Below are 26566 nucleotides of genomic sequence, written 5' to 3' on the forward strand. Positions count from 1 at the left end.
TCCCTGGCGGCAGGCAAGCCCAGGCTGGGCACCCACCTCGTGGAAGCTGGCATGCTAGAGGGGGCTCCGTGGGCCCAGGGGGACAGGAGCTTGCTGGCACTGAGGTCCTCCCCACCCGAGTTTCCAACATGGTGCGTTAGAGCGAGAGAGCGAGAGACGAGCTCCCCAGATTCCCAGCGCACAAAAACGAGGCGTCTGAATCCTTGGTGCCAGTGGTGTTTATCACCGGGTCAGCCGGGCTGGAACACACCTCTCTGTGACCGTGTGGCCGTGGGCGGTGGGCTGGCCGTGGGTTGGGCACCTCGCTCACGGGCCACGGGGTGGGGCTGGGGGTGCTGAGGGGCCTCCCCCCGCCGGGTGCAGCAGGCTCCCCCACTCCCCCACCTTCCGCGGCCCTGTCCCCAGGGCCATCTTTGTTCCTGCAGCAGGAGGGATGGACCCAGAAAAGACCTTCCCTGCGGTCACCATCTTCTAAAAAGAGAGTGTCCTCTCACGGGCTGGAAGCAAGTTAGGCCCGGGTGTCTGTCTCCTCTGCCCTCAGAGATCCCTGGGCTTCGTCCTCGCGTTCCCCAGGCACCTGGAAGGTGGGGGGGGGGGGTGGGCAGGTGAAGGGGAAGCTCCAGGGGGCTGGGGACCAGAGCTGGGGGGAGGGTGTCCCCCAGCAGAGCAGAGCCAACCAAGAAGGAAAGAGGCAGGTGGGACCATAGGAGGTGCGGCAGGGTGGGAGCTTTGGAGGATGAGATGGCCATCGGTCCAAGGGGCTGGGGACACGCTCACCTCCCAGTAAATCCGGTCCTCGTAGCACTGGGAGTCTGGAGGGGGGTCCAGGAAGGGCAGCCTCAGCAGGAGCCCTGGTGGTGGGAGGGGAGGGTGGGTGGGGCTCCTGGCACTCCTGTGGGGGAGGTGGCCACCCCAGGCCCGAGGGCACCGAGGGGCTGAGCGGCCTGACACGCCTGCCCCGGCCGAACCGCAGCTGTATTTGGGGAGCCCCTACTGTAGCCAGGCCCCCACGGGTGCTCGTCACCACAGCAGCCCTGCTGGGCGCGACCCTCACAGTACAGTGAAGGCAGCGAGCCTCAGAGAAATCCTGGGCACCTCACTCGTTCGGACAGTTGGCAATGGACCGGATCATGATTCTGTCCCGAACACGGCTCCTGAGCTTCCTGGGGCCCCCTGTCCGGGAGGGGTGCTGCACGAGTTTATTGAACAAATAAGTAAATAAACGAGGGGACGGAATCGAACCAGTTCGAGAATGAAAATCTCAAGATGATACTGAATCAGAAGGAGTAAAGCCAGACATCAGGGAGGACTGTCTGATGGGCATCGGCGGGCAGTCGGTCTCTGTGGAGGTTGGGTGTTCCGGCCCCTCCCTGCCCCTGCCCCTGCCCCTGCCAGGGGAAAGACTGCTCAGCTTCCCCTTCAGGGCCTCAGCCTGAGGTTGGGCTGCCCTCTGGTGGGCAGAGTAAGCAGTACAGGGAAGCCAGAAAACGGGAGAGGGACCCCACTCTGCCCCTAGCCCACTCCCCATCTTCTCTTAGCCCCAGGAGGGAGCAAGTACCCACTTCTGGGGAAGGTTACCCTTGAATTCTGCAACCACACCCCCCACCCCCAGCCAAGGTCACTCACCTCCAAGGCCCCCGCCCACAGAGGCAAACGTCAGTGTGACAAGCAGCCCGAAGAGTTGGTACATGGCCTGAGCCGTGGCGGAGCGCTGGCCCTCGGCTACGAGCGGAAACACACTGCCTAGGCTGCAGGGAGAGGAGGTCGGGGGGGAGACAGGGCTCCTCAGTGCGTCACGCAGCAGCCAAAAGGGCCTCGCGGGAGCCTGGGACACCCACACGCTTTTCAAGACTCAGGTTAGGATCACTTTTGCTTGTTCTCTCCTCTGACCCCTGACGGTGCAAGAATTGAGCCTAAGGGTCATTACATCCTTCTGTCGTTATTCACGAATGAATGCATGAAAATAGACACAGCTTTTTGCGCTGGTCCACAGGAGGAGGAAGAGAGTGAGGGAGGTCACCCCAGGGGGGGTAATGACCTGGGCAAGGGTCAAGGGTGGGGAGGACTCACCCATCTCCATAAGCTTCGTGGGTGGCCAGCCCGGCCACAAGGACCCCCAGGAGGGCTCCCAGGACCCCAGGCATCCCGTGGAGGTTGTGGACGCCACACGTGTCTTGGAGTTTGAATTTCGCCTCAAGGACGGGCTGGAGGACAGGACACCAATAATGAGTCCTGTGCGCCCCTCCCCGCCAGGCTGCTGGAGTCACGGGGGGAACAGGTGCTGGGGGACCCCCTGTTCTGCCCGGGGCCCGAGAGGCATCTATACCGTGAAGAACTTGTACCCCAGCGTGGAGACGGTCCCAGCCAGGAAGCCGGCTGCCAGGGCCCCAAAGGGCGTCAGCATCATTTCACCTGATGTCCCCACTACGACCCCTCCGGCCAGCGCTGCGTTCTGGATGTGAACCTGGGGAAGCACAGGGGAGCGGGGCATCGGGGGCCGGTCCAGGTCGACGCCCCCATCCAACCCCACCCCGTCCACCGCAGCGGCATCTAGGGCTTCTGGAAGTCCCTCTGCCGTCTGATCGCAAACTCTCCTGCTGTTGCGTGGTTGCCTCTTGCTGTTGCCCGTGCCTGCGCCCTGTCCTGTTCCCCTGCAGACCGGGCCTCGCAGGGTCCTCCCCCTGCCCGTCCCTCTGCCCCTCCCCAGCGCCCTCTCCCGCACCATGTCCAGCCGGCCGTGCTCCCCGATGAGGGCTGACAAGGCAAAGGTGCCGAGGGTGCTCGCGGTCAGGGAGTAGTACGTGTTCAGGGTTGTTCGGTGCTGCCCATCCCCCAGCATGGTGGGCGCCGAGTTGAAGCTGGGCCAGAAGGTCCACAGGAAGATGGTCCCTAAATGACGGGCAGGCCGGCAGAGTGAGAGGAAGCAAGTAGCCCCTGGGTAGCCTGGGTGTCCTCGCTCGCCAAGTGGGGGCCAAGCACCTCCAGGCGCAGGCCGTGCGTGGTGGCTCAGAAGGAGCACGCAGCCCAGGCCTAGCAGCCACTAGGTGCGCAGCCAAGGGCCGGCTACCAAAGGGCACGGACACGGAGCCACTCGACTGAGAACCACAGACGGTTGAGATCGGGGTATTTTTAAGCATCAGAAAAGGAAAGAAAAACAGGCAAAGGGCCCTGCATGTCAGGCACTGAACTGAGCTCGGTATTCGTATCAGGGAAACAATATGCTTTAAAACCTCAACCGCCTCCCGGAGACCTGGGCCCTGCAAGGTGCAAGTGAGGCCTCCGCCTGCGGGGCACCTGGATGGGCTCCCGGCCAGTCCTGGAGGGTGGGGAGGGGCAGAGGGACAAGGTGAGGGGAAGGCTGGGGACCCTGTAGGCTCGGGCCACCAAGGCAAGGAGGCTTGAGGGACTGCCCCTCGTCCTGAGCGGTCTCAGGGTGCGTTGTGACTTCTCCCTGCAACCCCGCTGTCTGCTGCGGAACCCAGCACGCTCACACGTGTGTCCTCAGAGGGCAGAGCAGGGGGACCCAGGAAGAGGCAGGGCTCCCTGCCTGGAAGGAGGGGACAGAGGAGAGCTGGTTTGTCAGGCTCCTGGGGAAGCACGCCTTCTTGGGGAAGCCCCTGGACTTCTAGCCAAAGCATCCACCTCATTTCACAACAAACCCGGAGGTGAGCAACAAATATAAATACAATACAAAGCCAGCCTCTCTTTTTAGCGTGGGAAGAGGCATGGACCCACGGAAAAGAAGGTATCCATCTCCTTTCCTGCCTCATTTGCGAAGGCAGAGAGAGGAGCTGAGGCCAAGGTAGAGGTAGGTGCTTGGAGGAAACAGGTGGTGGTGATGGTGCTCGAAGGTCAGACCCTACGGCGCCCAGGGGTGACCCGCTACCTCTCCCCCTGCTCCTGGGCGTGCAGAGGCCTCTGGGAAATCGCCTGGGAGGCATGTGAAGGGCAGAGTCTTGGAGGCAGCAGGTGGACAGCCTGCAGGGGGGGCAAGACCTTGCTGTGCCAGGCTGGCCTGGCTTCTGAGGGGGGAAGGGGGCGGCCCCAGAGTTTTAAGCAGGGATCCGTGCAGTCAGACTTGATTTAGAAAGGCCCCGGGGAAGGGGTCTGGGGCAGGCGCATACTCCAGGGCTGAGTTCTAAGAACCTGTCAAAGAAACTGTTGGGAATGATGAGCCCAGATCCCGGGCTCTCGGCAGGGACTTCCCAGCAGGGACCCCAAGGACCGTAGGCGGCCTGACATCTTGCCCGGGGTCCTCCCTGGCCCCCCCCCCACCCCGGCCCACCCCGGCAGGCCTCACCAATCATGGCAAAGAGGTCCGAATGGTAGACGGAGCCCTGACGATGCTTGCTCTTCTCCAGTTGGGGCCTGTAGAGGACCCGGGACAGGACCAGCCCGAAGTAGGCCCCAAAGGTGTGGATGGTCATGGACCCTCCCGCATCCTTCACCTGGGGAGGGGGCGCGGAGGTGGGTGGCCGGCCCTCTGCGCCCCCCGCCCGCCCCCACTGACCCGTGCTCTCCCTGCTCGGGGCCTGGCCCTGGCCCTCGCCACCCCTCACCCCTGCCCCACCCGACTCACCCCCAGGAGACTAAGGAGCACGAACTCGTTGACGCCAAATAGCAGCACCTCCAGCAGGGCCATGAGCAGCAGCTGGGCCGGCCCCGTCTTGCCCAGGACGGCACCGAAGGAGATGAGCACGGCAGCGGCACAGAAGTCCGCGTTGATCATGCTGGGGACCGGGGGTGTGACGCAAGGGTGAGAGGGGTGGGGAGGGCAGCCCCACGGCCGGGGCGGCGGCGGGGGGGGGGGAAGGGGTCTCGACGCAGCCTGGGGAGGTTCTGTGCCGTGGACCGCACGGCCCGCGAGGGGTGTGAGAACCAGATCCCGAGCCCTGCCCTGGGGGTGGCAGTGCGGACGGGCAGGGCGCTGGACACGGTCTACGGAGGCAGGCCCGGGGCTGGAGGGCCGGCTCCCCCGGGGGCAGGGGATGGGGCGGGGAGGGGGGAGCCGGGGAGGCGGCCGCTGCCCACCTCTGCACGCCAACATGGATGTGGCCGCCGTGCAAGGAGTGGAAGAAGCCCTGGATGAGTGTGGACCACTGCAGGGCGAAGGCGGCCAGGAGGAAGGTGAAGCCGATGCTGCTGAAGCCGTACCGCTGCAGGAAGGCCATGAGGAAGCCGAAGCCCACACACACCATGACGTGCACGTCCTGGAAACCTGCGGGGGCATCCGGGCCGCTCGGCCACCGCCGTCCAAGCAGCCGCCCGGCCGGTGCCCCTGGTTCTCGCCAGCCAGGGCCACCGCCTCCGGGCTGGAGCCGGGCCTGGGAAACTCCCCAGGTGTGGCGGGGCCTCCCAGCCTGGGGTGCCCGGGCAGAGCTGGCCGGCTGGGGGCAGCGGGACCCACGCCGGTCCCGCTGTCCCCGTGTCTCCCGCCCTGTCCTTGGGTCTCCTACAACCGACCGGCGGGACGTCCTGCCCGCGCTCCCTCCGGCTGCAGTTCCTGCCCCTCCGTGCTCAAAATCATCTTCTTCGGGCTCCTTTCAAGTTTCCCTTTCTGCTGGGAAGTCCTTCCTGATGTCTAACCTCCATCCCTCATACTTCAGAATCTATACCTCTCCGTTTTGAGGATTTTAAGGGTTTGGGGTTTTTTTTTGTTATGTTTATTTTTGAGAGAGAAAGAAACAGTGCATGAGCAGGAAAGGGGCAGGGAAAGAGAGAAAGAGAGAGAGAGAGAGAGAGAGAATCCAAAGCAGACTCCAGGCTCCAAGCTGTCAGCACAGAGTCTGATGTGGGGCTTGAACTCACGAACCGCGAGATCATGAGCTGAGCGGAAGTCAGACGCTTAACCAATTGAGCCGCCCAGGTGCCCCGAGAATTTTAAGGTTTTTAAAAATAATTTATGAAATAGCCTTAATTTTTTTATCAAAACTTTTTCTTTATTTTTAGAAAGGGAGAGAGAGTGAGCACACAAACTAGGAGAGGGGTAGAAGGAGAGAGACTTTTTTTTTTTTAACATTTATTTATTTTTGAGAGAGAGAGACAGAGACAGAGAGACAGAGCATGAGCAGGGGAGGGGCAAAGAGAGAGGGAGACACAGAATCCGAAGCAGGATCCAGGCTCTGAGCTGTCAGCACAGAGCCGGATGCGGGGCTCGAACCCACGAACCGGGAGGTCATGACCTGAGCAGAAGTCAGAAGTTTAACCGACTGAGCCACCCAGGAGTCCGAGAGACAGAATCTTAAGCAGCCTCCACGCCCAGCACAAAGCCCAATGTGGGGCTCGATCCCATGGTCCTGGGATCATGACCTGAGCCTAAATCAAGAGTCGGCCATTCAACCCACTGAGCCACCCAGACGCCCCTAATTTTGTCTTAAATAGCTTTAATTGTTAACAGAGATTACCTCCTTTAATTGTTAACAGAGATTACCTCCGGGAAAGGAGCCGAAGGGAGGCGCAGGGCTGCAGGGGCACAGCTGAGCCGCAAACCACGCCCCCTGGAGTTGTGTGATAAGGCGGCTCTGGGAAGGGGGATTTTGCTTTTGCATTTGTTTCTTTCTATAATTTGAATATGTTAATTTTATAGATGCATTAGTTGAAGTCTTTTGTGTGTCAGTGAGGTTTCTGGGCAGGGAGATTGGAGCCTGTTTGCTTTCTATTGTGTATGCATAAAAGACCAAGCTAATACACACGATACACAGTAACATTGAGAGTGAGACACATACAAATACCTGCTTCAGTATCAGTTTGTTCCACACGCCTCCCCCGATCTTGCAAAAAAGGGTTGAAACATAACCTAGTGTGACAATTCAGCCAGCACATCTGGCCCTGTTCTCTCAGCCTCGGGTCTATGTATAGAGTAAGTCCATGCTCTGTCTTTGGCTTTAATTCAGAAATGCTGGAGAAAGGGTATCGTGAGTGCTGTTAGAAATCGGGCAGGGCAAATAAGTTATTGAGAAACAGGGTCAACTCTGACCCTAAATTCACTCCCCTTTTACAGCTCCACGTGAGAAATTTCTCTTGGAGCTTAATGCTAGCATATATCACTTCTCCCAGGGAACCCATCTGAGGTTTACTAAGAGCTCAGGCACCAGGCTCTGGGGAGGGTGCCGGCACCATAGCAGCCACACGCCTGCCCTCACGGAGCCTGGTGGGCAGACGGCAAAGAATCGGAGAATCACTCATGTGAGCCTTCCTTGCCTCCGATGAGAACATGTAACCGGCCGCGTTTCCCTTTTCTTCTTGGCTGCCTGGAAGCTCAGAGCTACCCTGGCATCGCAACCGAAACAACTGGGGAGGCACTCCCAGTGTCCATTATCTCTATCCCGCCCTCCTGCTTTTATTTTTTCAGACTCATGTTCTTGTTGTACACACACACCTCAAATCTCTTGTAGAAAGGGGCAGATCATAAAGAAAAAGGTCATGGTGACTTTTTTCTTTAATCTGAAGAAGCACCTAGCAAGCCAAAAATTTATTATTGAACTTTAGAATGCCATCAGTAATTTTGAGAGGACCAAACGTTTCTTGCCCTTTTTGTGCTGGGTACTGGCTGACAGGAAGTGAGTTTGCAAGCCCCTGGCAGAGGCTTGGGTGGGTACTGGGACTGCGGGTCGGCACCTCAGCTGCCGGCCCCAGCTGCCAAAGGGGGGTAAGGGTCTAAAGGTCCACTGGCTTTGCTCAATGTCCCGACACTGTGCCCTTTCTCCAGCCCTGTGCACTCCCAAATCACCCAGATCTCCCTTCCCTCAGATCCTAGCACCCAACAGAAAAGGAGGAGGAGCACTTCTAACTCAGCCCGCAGCCTAAGTTCTTCGAGACCTCTCTGCCTGGCTTCTTTCCTCCTTGCGCCAACAGTAAAGGGGATGCCGCGTCTGTCCTTTTGTCCAAGGGCAGCAGGGTGGCAAAGGGGGCTGGGTGGCAGGGCTCCCTGTCCCGGACATGCAGAACTGCTCCAGAGCTGGTCATAACTGGCAGTAACATTTACGTCTCCCACCCCGGGTTTGTTTGGCATCACAACTCAGTCCCTTGACCTTTCAAATGGAGGCTAAACATTAAGAAAGCTCCTTCACTGGGGAGCATTCCACAGACTCTCCATTGGCTGTGGCCACCGACCATGCAGCCTCGGTTGAAGAGAAGACAGAAGCCCTCTAGCGATGCCTACTGCCTCCCCAACCCCACTGGCTAGCTCCCGAACAAGATAACATGGGGCAAGGGGACAGTTAAGGCTGGATTGTGTGACGGCTGACAAGCCATTTCGCCTCTGTGAGCCTCGGTTTCCTCATCTGTAAAGTGGGGCTATAAAACGTAAGGAGCAGAGAGTGGTGAGCTGAGGAGGCCCCCTCCCCCGCCCCCCCTCCCCCACCACACTCTACCCACCCCCGCCTTATGAGGGAGGTGGGCCACATTCTCCCAGAAGAGGTCACCGACCAGTCTGGTCCCTGTCACGTCCCCCTTCCCTGCTTCTTCCAAGAAGATCCCGATTCCAGCTATCCTAAATCCCTCTCACCAAAAGTAAGGTCTCAGAGGTATGTGACCCAGGACCTGTCCACACTGTTTTCTTAGAACCCTTTCTCATGTTTGCTTCTGTGTCCCCTGTCACCCTGTCTTTTCTCCTCTTTCTTTCTTTCCATGACTTGCCTCGGGAGGCTTGTGATGTGGGGAAAGGCCACAGCTGGGCAGCCAAGAGACCAGGCTCTGGCCTGGCTAACTTGCTGTGTGCTCTTGGGCAGCCCCGTGGCCTCTTTGGCTCTCTCTCTCTCCACATCTGAGGGGCTCTGAGGGCCCTGCCTGCAGCGACGACAGACCGACCCCGGGAGCAGCAGTGTCCCGGGCACCAGCTGCGCTCTCTTTCATCTCCCGAACCAAAGGGCAGTGGCTACGCCTCCCTCTGACCCTGACCCCCTTCCCTGGACACAAGGGCAGGGGAAGACCCGGCTCATCAAAGCCCCAGACTCCAGAGACCTCAGGCTTCCCTCCACCCCAACCTTCCCCCACACCAGGGTCCCAAGTCCACGGGGATAGAAACCTAGGGCAGCGGAGAGGTAGGATCCCCACTCCCCTCCCCTTACCACAGCCCAGGGAGAGCTGAATGCCCAAGGAACCCCCCCCCCCCCCCGCAGCAGAGGGGCGACAGGCGGGGGGCGTTGCGGGGAGACGAGCAGGGCGCGGAGGCTTGAGTGGGGCCCTTGGAAGAAGCAAACGGAGGACGTGGCAGGCAGCCAGGTCACACCGTGGACAAGAGCTTGCTTCCCTCAGCCTCTGGGCTATTCCCTCTCAACTCCCTGGCTCTCTGGGCAAATGCAGGACCCAGGGGCCTGCTGTCCCAGCTCCCGGGGCTCACCTTGTGCAGACAGGGCTGAGGTGGAACACAAGAGGGAGGAGCTGGAGCCCCTCTGCCGAGGACAGCTGGGGGGCTGGGGGTCTAGCACTTCTTGCTTAGGCCCAAGCCTGCATCTCACTCCCTGTGTCCTCAGCACCGTGTTGGAGTTGGGACTGGGAGACGGTCGGTTGGGGACAGCCTGCTGCCAGCTCGGTATAGGAAAAGCAGGGTAATAACAGCCTGGGATTTTATAGGAGACTCTCACACTGTAGGTCTTGTTGGAATGTGCATCCTCCAAACTGAAGCATCCTTCTCCCCATTGCCCAGATGGGAAAAACCGAGGCTGACATAAGCCCTACCCAAGCCGTGGTGATTAAATGAGGAGCTGTAGTATCCTGGGTCCCAGCTGCTCAGGGCCTGAGTAGCAAGGTAGGCCCCCAACCTTAGAGGGAGAGCCTACGGTCCCCCAGCAGGCGGCAGGGGCTCGGCCCTCTCCTTCCTGGGCCTCACCAGCAGACAGGAGAGCTGTGTTGCTTGGGATGCCTGAGTCTTAGTTCCTTAGCTCTGCCACTCACCCGATGGGCGATCGTGAGCAAGTCACAAGCGTTCTGAGCCTCAGCTTCCTCCCCTATGAAATGGGCCAATGACCCTGCCATGCTTCCTGCTCAGAGCTGGGGGCAGCTGTTCTGGGCTGTGGTGGGTGGTTGTGTGATCCTCTCTCGGACTCTGGAAGGGCCAGTTTTGAGTGACTGGGGCAGGAATGCCTGAGCCCCACCCGCCTTGGCTGCCTTCATAGCTGATACCTGCACTACCACTCCTGCACAGCCCTCCTTCCCTCCCCTGCCCAGGAGGACTGTCTTTGCCGTGATCAGGGTGGAGCCCCTAGAAAAGGCAGTCGCCCTACGAAGCCCAATGAGGCCAACTGGGGGGGGGGGGTGAGACAAAGGAAGCAATTAAAGCTCAGATCTGGGCTTGAGTCCCAGCTCCCTCAATTCTGACAGTTCGAACCTGAACCAGCCACTTCGAGTCTCAGTTTCCCCATCTTTGTCTGCCTGATAGACAAGATGAGACCTGGGACACCGCGGACACCAGCGACAGGGTGTTATTATAAATCTGGGGCACCTTCCTCTCAAAGCCAGAGGGTTGCTCTCCTAGGAGTAAACGTGGACACCCAAGACACCGCGGAGCCTGGGCTTTTCGCTCCCCGCGCCCTCACCCGCACTCACTTGGGTAGCGAAAGTAAAATTCATTGTCCGAGCTACTGCGGTTGCCCGAGTGCCAGAGGGCGGCGTCGGTTTCGGGGTTGTAGCGGACAAAGACCGCAAAGAGGATGGCGGTGGCGCCCTGGAGGAGGAGGCACAGCAGGGGCAGCTGCAGTCGCCGGCCCGCGGCGCGGCGAGGAGACCCGGCCATGGACGAGGGCTCCGAGTCCCTGGCTCCGTCCGGCTCCGGCTCCGGGCGCGCGGGACACACGCTCCCGGGCAGGGCCGGCAGGTTCCACTGGCGCCAGGGCCCGCCCACCGGCGCCAGGGCCCGCCCACCGGCGCCAGGGCCCGCCCACCGGCGCCAGGGCCCGCCCACCGGCGCCAGGGCCCGCCCACCGGCGCCAGGGCCCGCCCACCGGCGCCAGGGCCCGCCCACCGGCGCCAGGGCCCGCCCACCGGCGCCAGGGCCCGCCCACGCCGAGGCTCAGCCCCCACTCCCACGCCGAGGCTCGGCACCGCCCCGAGATGCAACGCAACGCATCTCGGAGCCCCAACCCGGTCCCGCGGGTGCGGAACAGGGGCGCCGAGGGCGTGGGCCCGTGGCCTGAGGCGGGGCAAGAGCCGGCGGAGAGGGGGCGTCCGGACCCTCTTGTCCTGTCTCCCTTCACCTGGCTGCCCCTGGCTGTCTTCGAGTTGGGACAGGTCCGTGGAAATGGCCCTGGAAAGGCTCCCTGTGTTCTGCCCTGATGGGGCACAACCGAGGGACCCGGGGTGGCGGGGTTGGGGAAAGGAGAGGCCCCCTCCCCCTCAAACGTAGTGTTAGTTTACAGAATGTGTCCCAAGAAATAAGAGGCTCTTTAAGGCCCCCGGCCTGGCCGTCCAGGGTAAACACCAGAGAGAGAGAGTTGAGCGGTTACTCAATCTTTTCCCAAGCCAGATGCAAAACGGAGGTGCCGTCCAGGTATCGATGATTAACCTGACTGGGGGAGGGGGGTTCTGAGCCCTCACCTCGCCCCAAGCCTCCTAAGCCTCCCAGCTGGGTCTGCACCCCAGCCAAGCAGCAGCTGGCCACGCTGACAGCTAGGTTCCCTGCACACTTGCACCGGGATAAGGGGCCCGGGGCAGCCTGAACAGCTAGATGCAGGAGGGTCTTCTCCCCCAGGAGTCAGGAGCCACTGGTAACACAAGCAAGGCCTACATCCACGGAGGGGGTGGGGGTCCTGGGAGACAGTAAGGAGACAGACTCACTGACATCTGTGAGCCAGGCTTTGGAGATGAACCACACAACCACAACCCCTCCCTCCAGGAGCCACCGTCCTGTGGGGAGACAGACACCTGGGAGGAAACCGAATGCCCACCGGAGTGAATGTGTGACCCTAGCAGTTGCAGAGGCCCTAGGGGCCCGGGAGGAGAGCCCACTGTGGTGAGGGTGAGCGCAGGCACAGACCTGGAGAACTGCTTCCTGGGAGGTATGTCTGCAGGTAGTCTAGAAGGACCGCCTAGAAATGGGGCAAGTGAAGAAGAAAGGGGATATTTCTAGAAGGGACCTGTGGAGACAGAAGCCTGGCCCTGTGAGTGTCCAGTGTGTTCAGGGACTGAAGCTGGGGGTGGGGAGTCTAGAAAGGCCTCGAAGGCCCTGCTGAGGCACGCGGCCTCTACCCCGTGGGGGCCGGGTGGCTGGAGGACTCTCACAGGGGGGCGACCCCGCTGCTATCAGTTCTGACACCTGCGTGCCACAGGGGCTTCAAGGAAGAAAAGCTGAAGGCCGGTCTCTTTGGAGCTGGTGGAAGGGGAGGCTCTCCGTCCACCCTGCTGCCCAGCCCAGTCTGAGGGGGCTACTGTGTGGGAGGGGCTTGTCCGTGTTAGCAAAGGAGTCCCGGACCCCTGCCGTTCCCAGAAGACGTGGTCTAGGCTCAGAGGGGCCAGCCTCTCCCCCAGAGCAGATTCGAAGTGAGCTCCTCCTAGGAATGGCGCTTGCCGGGTCTCACGAAGGGGCGGGGGGTGGGGGGTGATGGTGGAATCCCTGACCCTCCTCCTTGCTTCCCCGGCTGCCCTTTCTGCAGCCCCTCCCCTCCTCCTCCCCTCCCGCAGTCGGCTTGAGCCTCCAGCCCAGTGCGAACCCTGCGGGACAGCTGGATTCTAGGCGTCCAGCTTCCTGACCTAAGTAAGCGCCCAGCCAAGCGGGCCCGCGAGGGCAGGGGTCACCTCGATAGCACTGCTCCCAGCCGACCAAGCAGGCTCTCTGGCCCTCAGTGGCCCCTGGCCCCTGGCCCAGAGGCTCTCTGTCACTACTTGGTCAGCAAGAAGGCTGTTTTTTAGCTCCTTCGGCAGGGGCAGGGGTGGGGGTGGGAGATGTCTGGTCAGCAGTCTTTGGATAATGATTCTTGGACAATTCATCTGGGGTATCCTTCTAGGCCCAGCCTTCTGCCCCAGGACACAGCTTGCTTCCTGGGCCCTGTCTGGGAGGGGGGGGGCGCTGCTCTGGGCTGTCCAGGCAGGGTCTGGACAGGCTCTGCCAGGGGAAGAGCCTTCACAAGCTGCAGAACCCGAGAGAGCGTCTTCTGGGAGCCTCCTTGCTGATTCCAGCCTCTTTGACCTCTGTCTCACCTGTTGTCTCTCTTAGTCTCTGAATGCCTCTGGATCTCTGATTTCTCGCTCCTCTGTTGTTCATTCATTCATTCAACAACTGTTTAGTACCAACTCTGGGCCGGGTCCTGGGGCCGTGACCTGAGAGTCTCATCAAAATGTGTAACACAGTTGGGTCCTGGAGGCCCCTGGGCCAGGCAGGGTTAACCCTTTATCTACTGGATGTCGAGAAGTCGAGAGGGGGCCCCTGGAAAGGCCAGAATACCTGGGCCAGTTTGTGGAGGGTAGGTATTTGGGCAACATCTATTTACCAACCTGCATGGAAAGATCGTTCTATTTCAACAACTTCGTGGTACCAGCTCATGTCACCCCTCGTCCGGCAGAGGGCATGACCCTGACAGTCCTCCCCTTCTGAAGGTTCCCCCCCCCAGCCCACCCCCTCCCCCAAGGGCTCTCCTGGCGGGCCTCCACCTGTGAGGGCTCCTCTGGCCCATCACCTAGAATGAAGACGCTCCATCCATGGTTTTCTTCTGGAACCCCAAGTGATGTCAGGGCCCTTGTCTGTTCCCTCTTCCTCCTCTGGCCCTGACTCTGGTGGAATGGGGGGCTTTCTTCCTCCTCCCTCCACCCCAGACTCCCCCAAGAGGCTCCTGACTGTGTTACCAGCTCCCATCCTGCTGGCTTGGGGTCTGCCCGGTCCCTGACCTTCCTTGTCCAGTCTCCAGCTGGGATCAGCAGGCCTCCTGAAGGGTGGCCACGGGGGAACTGCAGTCTGCCGCCTGCACTGGCCCAGCGTGGTCAGGCTGTCCGTGGGGACCGGGGTTCGGGTTACTGAGTAACTCAGGGCTGCTGGAAGCTGCTTGGCCCTGGGTCACCTCCTCCCGACTCCCTGCTCTCTTGCCTCAGGAATCCCCAAAAGAGCCACCTGGTTCCTTTAGTTCCACTGAGCTATCCCCAGGGTTATGGGAACAAAGGAGAGAAGTGACAAAGCGCCAGTCTTTAAGACTCTCGTTCGTTCGTTTGTTCGTTCACTCACTACATCTTCAGGGAGGGACCTCGGGCAAGTTACTGAGCCCTCTTTGAGTTCGTTTCCTCACCTCTACGAACTGTTTTAAGGATTCTGCACAGTGAATGTGGAGAGTGCTGGGAGCTTCTCAGCCGTCAACAGATGTGACGATTGTTAGGGTTCTGACGATTGTTAGGGCTGAGCGGAGAGAAGAAGTGACCGTGTCTGGCATACTGTGGGGCACGTGGTGCCTCTGAGGACAGGAACAGGCAGAGGGGCAGACAGTCTCCATGCATTCTCCTGGCATAGCTGGAGGGGCCAGGGGCCTGGGACAAGCACACTGGGGAAGGGCCATGAGACCAGCAGCCCCAGCGACACAACAGCTCTCGAACCGAGGAGATTTGGGGAAAGGCAGAGCCTTCCTTCATTCAGCAGACGTACCGAGCACCTGCTGCGTACCGGGCACTGTGCTTGGGCCAGACAGCCAGCGGAACAAGACAGCCCCTGCCCTCAGGAGGATGTATATGCATAGGTGGTCAGGCTGCAGAGGGCTGTGATGGGGACAGAGCCTGGGCTCACCCGTGGTGGTGGTGGTCAGGGAGGGCTTCCCGGAGGAAGCAGTGCTCTCTCTGAGATTTGGCCTGATTTCACAGCTTGGGTGGAGGAGGATCCCTTTCTGGCCAGCACTCTGGTGCGAAGAGAAAAGGGGCTGTGCTAGAGGGCCCCTCGATGCCCTTGTTCTGGGGCTGCGCAAGCCCCAGGCCTCAGTCTCTCCTGAAGCCACAGGCGCCGTGGGCACCGTGCAGAACACTGTGCTCACAGTCAGGGCTTTCTCCCCCCGGGACTTCGCTGTGTTGGTGTCCACGCGAAAGGTGGTCAGATCACTCGTGTTTAAGCTTACTTCGTTTGTAAAATAAAAATCAGGGGCTCCTGGTGGCTCAGTCTCCCGCTCTTGATTGTGGCTCAGGTCATGACCTCATAGTGGGTTTGAGCCGGGAGTCTGGCTCTGCCCTATCAGCACAGAGCCTGCATGGGATTCGCCCTCTCCTCTCTCTCTGCCCCTGCCCTGCTCTCACGTGTGCATGCTCTCTCTCTCTCTCTCTCTCTCTCTCTCTCTCTCTCAAAATAAGTAAACTTTACAAAATGTGTACTTAAGACAGATTTTTTAGGGACACCTGGGTGGCTCAGTCAGTTAAGTGACCGACTCTGGATTTTGGCTCAGGTCGTGATCTCACAGTTTGTGAGTTCGTGCCCCACGTGGGGCTCTGCGCCACTGACAGCGTGGAGCCTGCTTGGGCTTCTCACTCTCCCTCTCTCTCTGTGCCCCTCCCCCTGCTCATGCACATGTGCGCTCTCTATCAAAATAAATACATAAGCATTAAAAATATAAAAAAATTTAAAGCGACAGTACTTAGAAGTTTGTCAAGAGGCAACGATCTCAAACCCCCAGTTTTCTTCATTCACGAAACTCTCTCCACGTTCCTGCTGTGTGCCAGGGGCTGTGCCGGGCTCTGGGGACTGTCCTCCACACTCCACCGCCACCGCATGGGACAGAACGGCACTCTGTTCTCCGCCAAGTCAGAGGAGATGCTGTCCCAGCTGCTAAGGCCTCACGGCAGCCCTGATTCTGAAGTTTAATCCTTGCCTGTGCTGTTGCAGGTCTGTAGGTCAACCCCCCATCAGTGAAAGTTCTGGAAGACAACAAAATGCAGAAGGTAAGGGCTCTGTCCGAGCTGCTTACCAAGCCTCGAACCTCCGCGTCCTCCCGTTACAGGGAGAGGACTCACCTCACCGGGGTTATTGTGAGGATTGACGTCCACAAAGCACGTGACACCCAGTATGTCTGCAGCAGCGGGAGTCGTGTCCTTACCGCTGTTACTAAGGAAACGTAAATAAACCGTTCGGGCCATTTCTTTTCCTTGGGCTAGCGGCCTAGGGGAGATTTGTTTACGGGGGAAACTGGCCCTCAGTCGCGTTACAAAGGACAGGGTGAACATAAAAGGAGGGCTGTTCTGTGAACTCTCACGTGCCTGGGTGGGGCCTCTTAAGAGAAAAGCCAGAAGGAACGTGGGGTGCAGGGGGCTCACTCGGGGTCGTGGCTCACGGGGATGTGACCGCAGCAAAAGGGGGCGGGGGGCAGAACATCATCCCCACCCCAGTTGCTCTTCCTCAGTTGGCCCAAGGACTCCACCAGCGCCACGGAACCAACCAGAACCGCACTCCACCCTGGACCAGCCAGGAAAGCTGGCTCGGGTCCCACCGCTTCCCTCTGCCAGGAGCCGTTCTGGGGACCGTACCCTCGCTCCCCCCTCCTGGGCCGGCCCCATCCTCCCGGCCTGTCTTCCCCAAACGTGAGGCTGTTGGATGAATACCTCTCTTCTCTGGATAGGGAGCAACTGAGTAGAAATATTCTTTGCATACGACCCAGGAAAGAACAGTAATAAAGCAGGTTTCTGCCCCGGGCCTGGTGAGACGCCTGACCCAGGGCAGGGGGCAGCCTGGCGAACGTGGGGAGGTGGGCGCTATAGTTCCGACAAGGGCTCGTGGCCAGAGAGGGGCTGGATGGGGCCGGAGGCACAGGAGAACTTGGCCCCATCTAGGACACATTGAGGACGAGGGCTGCGTGCTCTGGGTCTCCCTCCTGCAGCCCCGGCCAGCGTACTGAGCCCCTGACTCACAGGGGGGCCGTGAAATCTGGGGCTCTTACTGTTGCTAAGCAAAGTCATAGCCACTCAGCCCCTCATTTCATAGGTGTTGATTGAGCCGCACATTGCAAGGTCAAGCAGGCCCTGCTTTGACCCTGAGGACACTGGCAGTGAATAAATAGACACCGACCTTGCCCTCAAGGAGATGCTTTTCTAGTGGGGGCATCTCAATAAACACACACACATAGCTATATAGAACGCTGCGAGAGGTTTGATGTAAACACGGCTGAGAGAGAGGACAGAGTGACGGAAGGGGGTGGGGTGGGCATGAGACCGGCTGGCTGGGGTACGCCTCAGGAGACTCGCATTCCTCCGAGGTGGAACAGCATGGAGGGCAGGGTGGGTAGGGTGGTGAGCAAGGGGGCGGGGCAGGGAAGGGCGGGCGGCACACGTAGGGATCCAGGCCCTGGGAAGGAGTGTGGCTTTGTTGTGAGGATAATGGGGAATAGCTGAGGAGTTAAAAACAGAGAAGTAATATGATCTGATTTATTATTTTAAAGGATCCTTCTGGCTGCCTGGGAGGCATGAGCTGTAGGGATAAGTGGAAGCAGGCAGCCAGTTGAGAGGCCACCACAACAATCCAGGCAAGAGCCGGTGGTAGTGGTCCCAGAGGAGAAGGCAGAAGCAATTGGGCTCTGGATCGGTTTGGAAGCTAGAACGGATAGGGTTTACTGAAGGATTGGACAGGGGGTGAGAAAGAAGGGAGCCTAGATTCACATTTTTGCTTGTGAATGTCCAGTTGTCCCAACACTGTTGAAAAGACTATCCTTGGGGCGCCTGGGTGGCTCAGTCAGTTGACTTCGGCCCAGGTCATGATCTCACGGCTCAGGAGTTCGAGCCCCACGTCAGGCTCTGTGCTGACAGCTTGGAGCCTGGAGCCTGGAGCCTGCTTTGGATTCTGTGTCTCCCTCTCTCTCTGCCCCTCCCCCGCTCGTGCTCTGTTTCCCTCTCTCTGTCAAAAATAAATAAACATTAAAAAAGAATTTTTTTTTAAAAAAGGAAAGACTATCCTTTCTCCGTTGGATTGCCTTTACTCCTTTGTCAAAGAGGAGTTGCCTATGTTTATATGGGTCTGTTTCTGGGCTCTCCATTCTGTTCCGTCGGTCTATTTGTCTAGCCTTTCACCCATACCACACTGTCTTGACTAGTGTAGCTTTACATTAGTAAGTCTTGAAGTCAGGGAGCATCAGTCCTCCAACTCCGTTCTTCTTCAGTATCGTGTTGATTATTCTGGGTCTTTTGCCTCTCCATGGAAACTTTAGAATCAGTCTGTCAATATCAACAAAATAATTTGCTGGGATTTTGACTGACATTACGTTTAACCTCTAGATCAGGTTGGTGACATCTTACCAATATTGAGTCTTCCTATCCATGGACCTGGAATATCTTCCATCGAGCATGACCTAAAAACAAATTTATTGAATATATTAGACAAATAATATTGTCTAAATTTAAGGCGAACAATGTTACTTTGGTACATTTATATACTGCATTATGAGTGTCTTTGTAACTATGTCACATTACAAACTTATAGTGTGATATTATTGTCTATATTCGTTACACTGTGATTTGATAACTGTGGCTTATTTAACACTCGTTTGCCCCCAACTCCCCGTCCGCTGGTAACCACTATCTTACTGTCTTGTTTTGTTTTTTTTTAGGTTCTGCGTTGTGATATCATATAGTACTTGTCTTTCTCTGACTTACCTCACTTGGCATAATGTGCTCAAAGTCCACCCATGTCTTTGCAAGTGGCCGGATATCCTTCCTCCTCGTGGCTAAACTCCACTGTGTATATGTACCATAGCTTTTTTATCCATTTGTCATTTGAGGAGCGCTTAGGTTGTTTCCCTGCACTAGCTACAGTGAATATGCTGCAGTCAACATGGGAGTGTAGATATCTCTTCAAAATCTTGTTTTCATTTCCTTTGGGTAAGTGAACTTCTCCGTGCCCCGCTATTTGAAAGCTTCCAATGGCTCTCTAGTGCCTCAAATAAAATCAGGGCTTCTAATGGCTGACATTTGTACAACTGCCCAGGGAAAACTGTCTTGTGAGTTCTCAGCTGCTCTATATTCAACCTCACATCCTATTTGGGGAGGGGGGAGTCTCTTCTCTTTCTTTTTCTTTTTTTTTTTTTAATAATTTTATTTATTTTTGAGACAGAGAGAGACAGAGCATGAGCAGGGGAGGGGCAGAGAGAGAGGGAGACACAGAATCTGAAGCAGGCTCCAGGCTCTGAGCTATCAGCACAGAGCCCGACGCGGGGCTCGAACTCACGGACCGCGAGATCATGACCTGAGCTGAAGTCGGACGCTCAACGGAATGAGCCACCCAGGCGCCCCTCTTCCCTCAATTTCTAATGACTTATTCTACTATGCCAAGGTCTTTGTCCAAGCCTCCCAAGTGACATGAAACCAGCTTACTTCATCTATCTATGGCACCCACCCCGCCTCTCCATCGCAGGCCATCATAAGCTCACCTCCTGCAGCCAGAGTCCAAGGATGACCCAGCGGCATCCTCCTCGAGGCCTCTCCCCACTTCCAGTCCCCGTTTCGGTACCACTACATTTTGCAATGGATTACCTGTCTTCGTTGCCTTGTTGGACAGTAAATCCCCCGAGACTGACTCTTCTGTGAGATGTATCCCCAAGTGCTTTGTCCAGCACTTTGTACCCGGTGAGCCCTCATTGTGAACATGTGAACTAACCAACCGTGGACGGGATGCATATGCCCAGGTTCCACCGGGAGTTTGCTGGGGATAAAGGAAAAAACATGCACAAGAACTCTGTTCCACAAGTCATTTACTGGATGGGGGCAGGCGATTTTGCAACAGATTACGTGGTAAGGCCGGGAGGGCAGAGTTCTTGCTTCCCCTCCCAGGAGCCAGATGTGTCATAGATGCTTGTAAATTTTCCAAAATAGCCATCTGTTGTTGGGTGAGCTGGGTCTGAAGCTGGAGATTGGCATACATACGTTCCAGAAGTCCCAGGCATTCCTTGGGCTTGGGGTCGACTCCTGAAGGGAGAGCAACAGAGGTGCAAGGGGCACAGAAGAGATCCTGTAATTGTACGAGGCAGGAAGGGCTCTAGCAGGATGACCGTCTAATCTTTCCAGGCACAACTCGACCCACACACACCTTTGCTTGGCTGTCACCTTCTTGGGGCGGGGGGGGGGGGGGAGGGGGGGTGGCTACCTGGCTACCCTATTTTAATTTGCAGACAATCACAGGACTTTGTTAACCTTCTCCCTTGCCTTATTTTTTCCACAATATTTAGGATCATACAGCATGTTTGGTAATTACTTATTTACTTGCTAAGTTCCCCTCTAGAATGTAAGCTCCGGGAAGACAGGGGTTTTTGTCCTGATTTGCTCACTATTGTATCCCCAGCACCTGGTGCATAAGTATTGAAAAAATATTTGATGGGTGAATGAAATGACCTGAGAGTGAGGCCTGACTCCCCTTTCAGCCTCCTTCTCTTGCCTGACACAGCATCTCATCAGCAGTGACCTGCGGTCCTCCTGTGGTAGCATTTCCACCAGCCTTGCTGCATTGGCCCAGTTTTTTCTAATGTTTTCAACTATGTTACATGCAGTCAGCTCCTAGGTAACCTTGGTGGTTATTTACCTATTGTTCATGTTTTTATTGGTCTTGACTTCTTTGCTAAACTCTGAGGTCCTCAAAAATTGGCGTCATGACTGTCTAGTGCCCGGGTAGGCTCCACACAGGCACCCTAAGTACCCACCAATCTCCCCCATGGGAGGATGAATATAACTGAAATTCAAGAAACAGAGGCGCCTGGGTGGCTCAGTCGGTTGAGTGTCTGACTTTGGCTCAGGTCATGATCTCATGGTTTGTGGGTTCGAGCCCCTTGTCAGGCTCTGTGCTGACAGCCTGGATCGTGCATCAGATTCTGTGTCTCCCTCCCCTTCTTGTGTATGTGCTCTCTCTCTCTCACTGTCTCTCAAAAATAAATAAACATAAAAAGAGAGAGAGAGAGAAAGAAACTGAGCTAATAACTACCATTTCCTTCCCTGGCCCCTTTTGAACTAACATTCCTAGCAAGCAATAAAATTTTCCTCTCGGTCCTCCCTAGCCCTAGTAAAGGTGCCCGTATGCAAGGAAACCACACAACTTGTAGAATCGGGAAGAAAATGACACCAGTAGACAAGCTACCGGTGAAAAACCTAGAAGTGGTTTGAGCCAGAGCTGGCACCAGATCCAGGGCAGAAGGCTCGGGCCCCTTCCTCCGTGCAACCCCTCCCGCACTGAGCCCACTTGGGAAGCCTGGCCTGCACCCTTACCTGAGGGCAGCTTTGCTGTCCGGACGTTCAGGAATGTGGCCAGTGGGGAACTTGCTTGAAGATTAATAAAGCTAGGGGAGGGTTTGGCTCGACAAAGAGGCACAGCATTACTTTCCTCTTTGGCTGAAACAAAATCAGAGGGAACTAATCAGAGCTATTTCCAACAAGGGATGGCCTTTCTAGCTAGATCCCTGCAGTTGGTCTATGAACACAAGTGCCGAGGCCCTGCCCTGGATAGCTCTGGAGAAAGTTAGGTGAGACAAACAAAAAAGAAACCACAGTGGACTAAGGGAAGGCAAGCAGGGATGGGTTCAGATAAAATCTAGTTTGCTTCCATTTGGCAAGTTCTCATGGCCCCGTGCTGCACGCTTACTAGCGTGCTAGGCGACAGGGCATCACGAGATACCTAACACACGGTTTCTCGGGTACTTACTACCTCGTTGGGAGACAACCGGGGCACTGATGAAATGTGACATAACAACCAAAGGACGTAAACAATGCGTCAGACAGTCTGGGTGAAAATGAGGCCTTTCATCTCGTGGCTATACCAAGTGTGTGATTAATGTCGAAATGGATGTTTCCGGAAAAGTGCAAGAGCTCAGTAGGAGCACTGTAGTCAGAGAAAACTCCAGGCAGGTAGAGGATGCTTATTGGACCTTGAACACAGGATGCTTTCGGGGAGTGGAAAAGGTGTTTCGAATGGGAAAAAAGAGGGCAGGAGCACAGGAGCGCACGGTGGGCCACAGAAGACCCTTCACAATAGCGAATCTGAGACTTTAGGCCTTCTCTCTTTTTTTTTTTTTTTAACGTTTATTTATTTTTGGGACAGAGAGAGACAGAGCATGAACAGGGGAGGGGCAGAGAGAGAGGGAGACACAGAATCGGAAACAGGCTCCAGGCTCCGAGCCATCAGCCCAGAGCCTGACGCGGGGCTCGAACTCACGGACCGCGAGATCGTGACCTGGCTGAAGTCGGACGCTTAACCGACTGAGCCACCCAGGCGCCCCTAGGCCTTCTCTTGAGTATGACAATGCCATTGAGCCTTTCAGGATTAGAAAATTGTATAAAAACTGTATCTTATTAATGCAGAGGTATTAAAATGGGCTGGACGTGAAAGAAGTTTCTGAATGGGAACATAAATAAATCAGCTTTGGCAAAAACAGTTAAGTTAGAAGGAAAAATTGATTTGTAGGGAGAAGGTAATGAGTCCTACACAGACGTACGTTATCTTTGTCTAGTGAGCAACACTTCCTCCGGGAAACTATTCTTTCCCCAGACCCTAGGCCACACAGGTGGGACCACAGCAGGCCCTGTTCCCCAACGGAAAACGGTGTGACCCAATCCAGGCCAACCACGGTATCTCATCCTCCGTGGCAACTGTGATTGATCCCGGGGGTAAGTGCAATGGGCAAGTTGGGCCAGGCTCATTCTCTGGGGTCGACACATGGATTCTGTAGTCAAAGAAGCTTGCTTTCTTGTGATTTGCTACGCTGGGAAAATGCAAAGCTGGGGCAGATGAGAGCTACCGAATTCGGCTGGCATGCCGTAAGGAGCAGATACAAGCAAGACAGGAGAAAAGAGTACAGGAGGGAGGTGGATGGACGGACGCCGCTAGGCACAGAATTCTGCAGTTCGGTCCCTGAGGCTCTGGCTTTTACAGGCCTTCTTCCTATTCTGTGACCATCTCGACACCCCTCCCAACTGCACGAGCCTCTGAATTTCCTTTTTTACTCAAGGGAGTCTGAGTTGGGTCCCATCCGACTAACACAACCCACGCTGTGGACACACAGTCCAGACAGAAATGCCTAGAGAAACAGTCGGAGGTGGCACCGAGCTCAGGTGAAAGGTTAAACTGCCAAGCTAGCCACAAAGCGGTGATAAAGAAGCTGCCAAACTAAATTAGCTCTCCAAAGTAAAAGACTGAGAGGGAAAACTGGACGCTGGGGAGCCCCTCCTCGGCAGTTTGGAAGATGAGAAGGAAATGGCAAAGCAGAGAAGCGACAGGCGGAGGCGAGCGGCCGGCCCTCCAAAGGAGCCCAGGATTCACTGCCAGACTGAGGTCAAAAAGGACAGAAAAAGTTCACCCACTCGCTCATTTATACTTACGAGACAGCCGAGTGCCTGTGAAGCGTCCACCGCTGACACCACAGCACGCTAAACACACGTGCTCGTGACCCTCACGCAACTGACGGTGTTGCAGTGTAGACAGTCACTAAGTGATCGAGCACGCACCTTATCGCATCCCGTAAGTGCTAGAAGAGCGCCTAACCTATAACCTTGTCTGTGCAGCTGGGGAACGTGTTCCCCAGAAGCGATCCTGTCTCGGCTGGGATCCAAAGGATGAGGGTACGGGACCTCTTCATGGACAACAGGCCTGGGGGCAGAGGTGTGGCAAGTAGGTCGTATGAAGGAAGATATATTCTTGTCCTGAACTCTGACTGCGACAGAGCAATGGCCTGCTAAGGGGAAGAGGTAGTCACACATGTGGGGGCCGGGCCGAGGCTTTCTATTTGGAAGCTCACTGAGCCTATCGAAATTGAAATCTGTTTTATTCCCGATTACTCCTGGCGAGGGAAATCGGGGTTTGTTTTTGTTTTTGATGCTGGGTTTGTGGATTTTCCAAGCCCCACTGAAGGTCCTCCTTCTCCTCCTTTTTTTTTTAAGAGAAGTAAAAATATGCAGCAATGAATTCGTGTGTCATCTCATGCAGGGGCCATGCTAGTCTCTGTATCATTCCAGCTTTAGTGTATGTGCTGCCTGAAGAGCACGGCCCTCCACTTCCTTTTCCCTTGGTCTCCTCAGCCCTTTGACGGCTCATGCAGAACGGTAAGGAGACAGAAGCTGAAATTCAGGTCTCAAAATTATTCTCACCACGGGGCACCTGGTGGCTCAGTCGGGTTAAACATCTGACTTCGGCTCAGGTCACGAGCGCATGGTTCTGAGTTAGAGCCCCGCGTGGGGCTTGTCAGCACAGTGCCCATTTCCGATCCTTTGTCCTCCTCTCTCTCTGCCTGCCCCCTGCTCATGCTCTCAAAAATGAATAAACATTAAAAAAAATAGTTTAGGGGTGCCTGGGTGGCTCAGTCGGTTAAGCATCTGACTCTTGACTTTGGCTCAGGTGTTGATTTCACAGTTCATGGGTTTGAGCCCCACATCGGGCTCTGCATTGACAGTGCAGAGCCTGCTTGGGATTCTCTCTCCTCTCTCTCTCTCTCTCTCTCTCAAAATAAATAAATAAAAACAAACAAAAAAAAAAGTTAAAAAAAAGATTATTCTCACCATTGGAAAAATATAACTTCAGCTTCCATGCAAATACACTTCCCAATAATTCAGGCCCTTCCTAGGTATATGAGGACAAATTTTCTACCAGGCTGTGAGGTTTGGGGAGTACTTACAACCCATACCACAGGAACCAGATTTCTGACTACACAGTAACGGAGAATGAGGTTGGGGAGCAGTAAAAGGAAGCAGAACATAGAAAATCACAGTAAAAAGTGTTTACCTACACTGGGGCGCCTGGGTGGCACAGTCGGTTAAACGTCCGACTTCAGCCAGGTCACGATCTCGCGGTCCGTGAGTTCGAGCCCCGCGTCAGGCTCTGGGCTGATGGCTCGGAGCCTGGAGCCTGTTTCCGATTCTGTGTCTCCCTCTCTCTCTGCCCCTCCCCCGTTCATGCTCTGTCTCTCTCTGTCCCCAAAAAAATAAACGTTGAAAAAAAAATTAAAAAAAAAATTTAAAAAAAAAAGTGTTTACCTACATTGTGTCGTTCTCACAATGACCCTAAGAAGTAGGTAGCATTAGCCACATTTTATTTGAGAAAACCTAAGTTAGGAAATTTGCTTAACATCCCACAACTAGCCGTGTGGCAGTGCTGGGGTTAAATCCAGGCCTGTGGGCTCAAAGTCGTGCTCTTCACCAATGCACAACATACTCTGTGAAAAGAGCTGGTCCATTACATGTAAGCTATGACATAGTAGGCCTCTCGGATAGAGTCATCTACTCCACTCACAGCCAAGTGGATGGGCTCTGGAGTCAGATGACCCCAGGCCATTTCCCTGGCCACTAGTTGGACCGTCCCACTTAAACAGAGTATCTGTTGACTCTAGTTAACACGATGTCTCCTGGGATCCCTGCACTTCAAGTCCTGTTCTAAGTATTAAGAGGGGAAACAAAGGAAGAATAATGTATTCATTCAGCATACAGTCACTGAGCATCTATCATCTAACAGACCCAGTTCTCAGCACTGGGAACACAGCAATGTTCCCATTTATTTTTTATGCAAGCTCAACTCTGAACATGGGGCTCGAACTCACGACCCTGAGACGGAGAGTTACATGCTCCACCGACTGAGCCAGCCAGGCACCATCCCAGCAATGTTTCCATTTGATGGGCAAGTGCAGGACAGATACAAATCTTTTCCAATTAACCAAGAAAAAGGAAAAAACAAAACAAAACCATACATACAACTAGAATCACTTCCCAAATTTCTGAGTAATTTAGGAGGTCTGCTGTTTAAGGGAAGGGGAGCAGGGCCTCCGACACACACCTTTTCTGTTAGGGTGACTAGCACGCTGCTCCATCTGAACAGGTGTGGCGCCTGGGGAAGAATCATAGCGTTACATCATCAACAACCCATGCTATTATGTTACTATTGACGGCACGTCTCCGGCTGTTCCAGTTTGGGGAGGGAAAAGTGTGAAAAATGTATGGTTCCATTTCACGGCCAAACATAAGCGCTTGGGTTACAGGTCCCTTCAGTAGTGTGGAAATCAGTTCTATTATTATCACTGCTTCCTTTTTTTTTTTTTTTTCTGGACAAAATACTAATTTAGCCAAACCCAGACCTTAAAAGAGTCCCGCACTAACGGGCGACTCCTGTCTGCGTCCTCTCCACGGTCTCCTTCGGCAGCATCAGCCCCTATCCTGTCCTAGGAGGCAGGTTGGAAACCTGACTCCCATCACGTCTAAAGGGCCACCGTGGCCTAGACGGAGGGCGGGGACAGAAGTCGCAAGGCTCCACGGGGAACCCCTGGGACCACGCTTTGGGTGGGAGACCCGGAAGCCGCAGCCTGCCTCAGCAGAAAGCGCCTGCGTGAGAAGGGAGAGGGCACACTCGGCCAGGAGCCCAGGGGCAGCTAAGCACGACTCGCAGTGCGCCCCAAGGAGGCTCCTGGGCCAGCTCCTGGGCCCAAGCTCCCGAGTCGGCCCGCGCCGCTATTCCTCCCGCAGCTCAGGCTGGAAAGGGTGGAGACGGTCACGCTTCTCCTGACCTTCGCGGCCCCAGAAGACCGGAGGCGCCGACCAGCTCAGCGACCTCACCCTCTCTGTTACTCGAACGCCTCCGGCCCGGCACCCACCCGTGTAGTTGATACACATGCGCAGTGGCGCGCCGGCCAACCGCCCCAGCCTCCGCGCTTGCGCCGACGTGCGCGCCGCACGCGGC

At 56.2% G+C, this 26566-nt stretch overlaps 2 protein-coding genes and 1 pseudogene across 4 annotated transcripts; all 3 read right to left on the reverse strand.

Moving 5' to 3' along the window:
• Positions 1-200: 200 nt before the first annotated feature.
• On the reverse strand, positions 201-10829 carry RHBG (Rh family B glycoprotein). The gene is made up of 10 exons (XM_023247170.2): positions 10546-10829; positions 5032-5218; positions 4580-4730; positions 4301-4448; positions 2723-2889; positions 2327-2464; positions 2071-2204; positions 1627-1748; positions 778-851; positions 201-577 (listed from the first exon to the last, which is right to left on the reverse strand). Exons 1-10 carry the CDS (start codon positions 10730-10732, stop codon positions 509-511), a joined length of 1377 nt encoding a protein of 458 aa, XP_023102938.2. The 5' UTR covers positions 10733-10829; the 3' UTR covers positions 201-508.
• An 8776-nt stretch (positions 10830-19605) lies between these two features.
• On the reverse strand, positions 19606-26552 carry TSACC (TSSK6 activating cochaperone). Of its 3 annotated transcripts, none has more exons than XM_019822418.3 (4): positions 26481-26552; positions 25670-25720; positions 21124-21246; positions 19606-19879 (listed from the first exon to the last, which is right to left on the reverse strand). In XM_019822418.3, exons 1-4 carry the CDS (start codon positions 26497-26499, stop codon positions 19656-19658), a joined length of 417 nt encoding a protein of 138 aa, XP_019677977.2. In that variant the 5' UTR covers positions 26500-26552; the 3' UTR covers positions 19606-19655. The 3 variants fall into 3 exon arrangements, with proteins under 3 accessions (XP_019677977.2, XP_019677974.2, XP_019677976.1); XM_019822415.3 differs by having other exon boundaries at positions 26394-26547; XM_019822417.3 differs by having other exon boundaries at positions 19606-19836; positions 26394-26544.
• On the reverse strand, positions 23794-23891 carry LOC111558499 (annotated as a pseudogene).
• Positions 26553-26566: the final 14 nt, after the last annotated feature.

This window comes from Felis catus, chromosome F1, assembly GCF_018350175.1.
Source record: "Felis catus isolate Fca126 chromosome F1, F.catus_Fca126_mat1.0, whole genome shotgun sequence".
NCBI lineage: Eukaryota > Metazoa > Chordata > Mammalia > Carnivora > Felidae > Felis > Felis catus.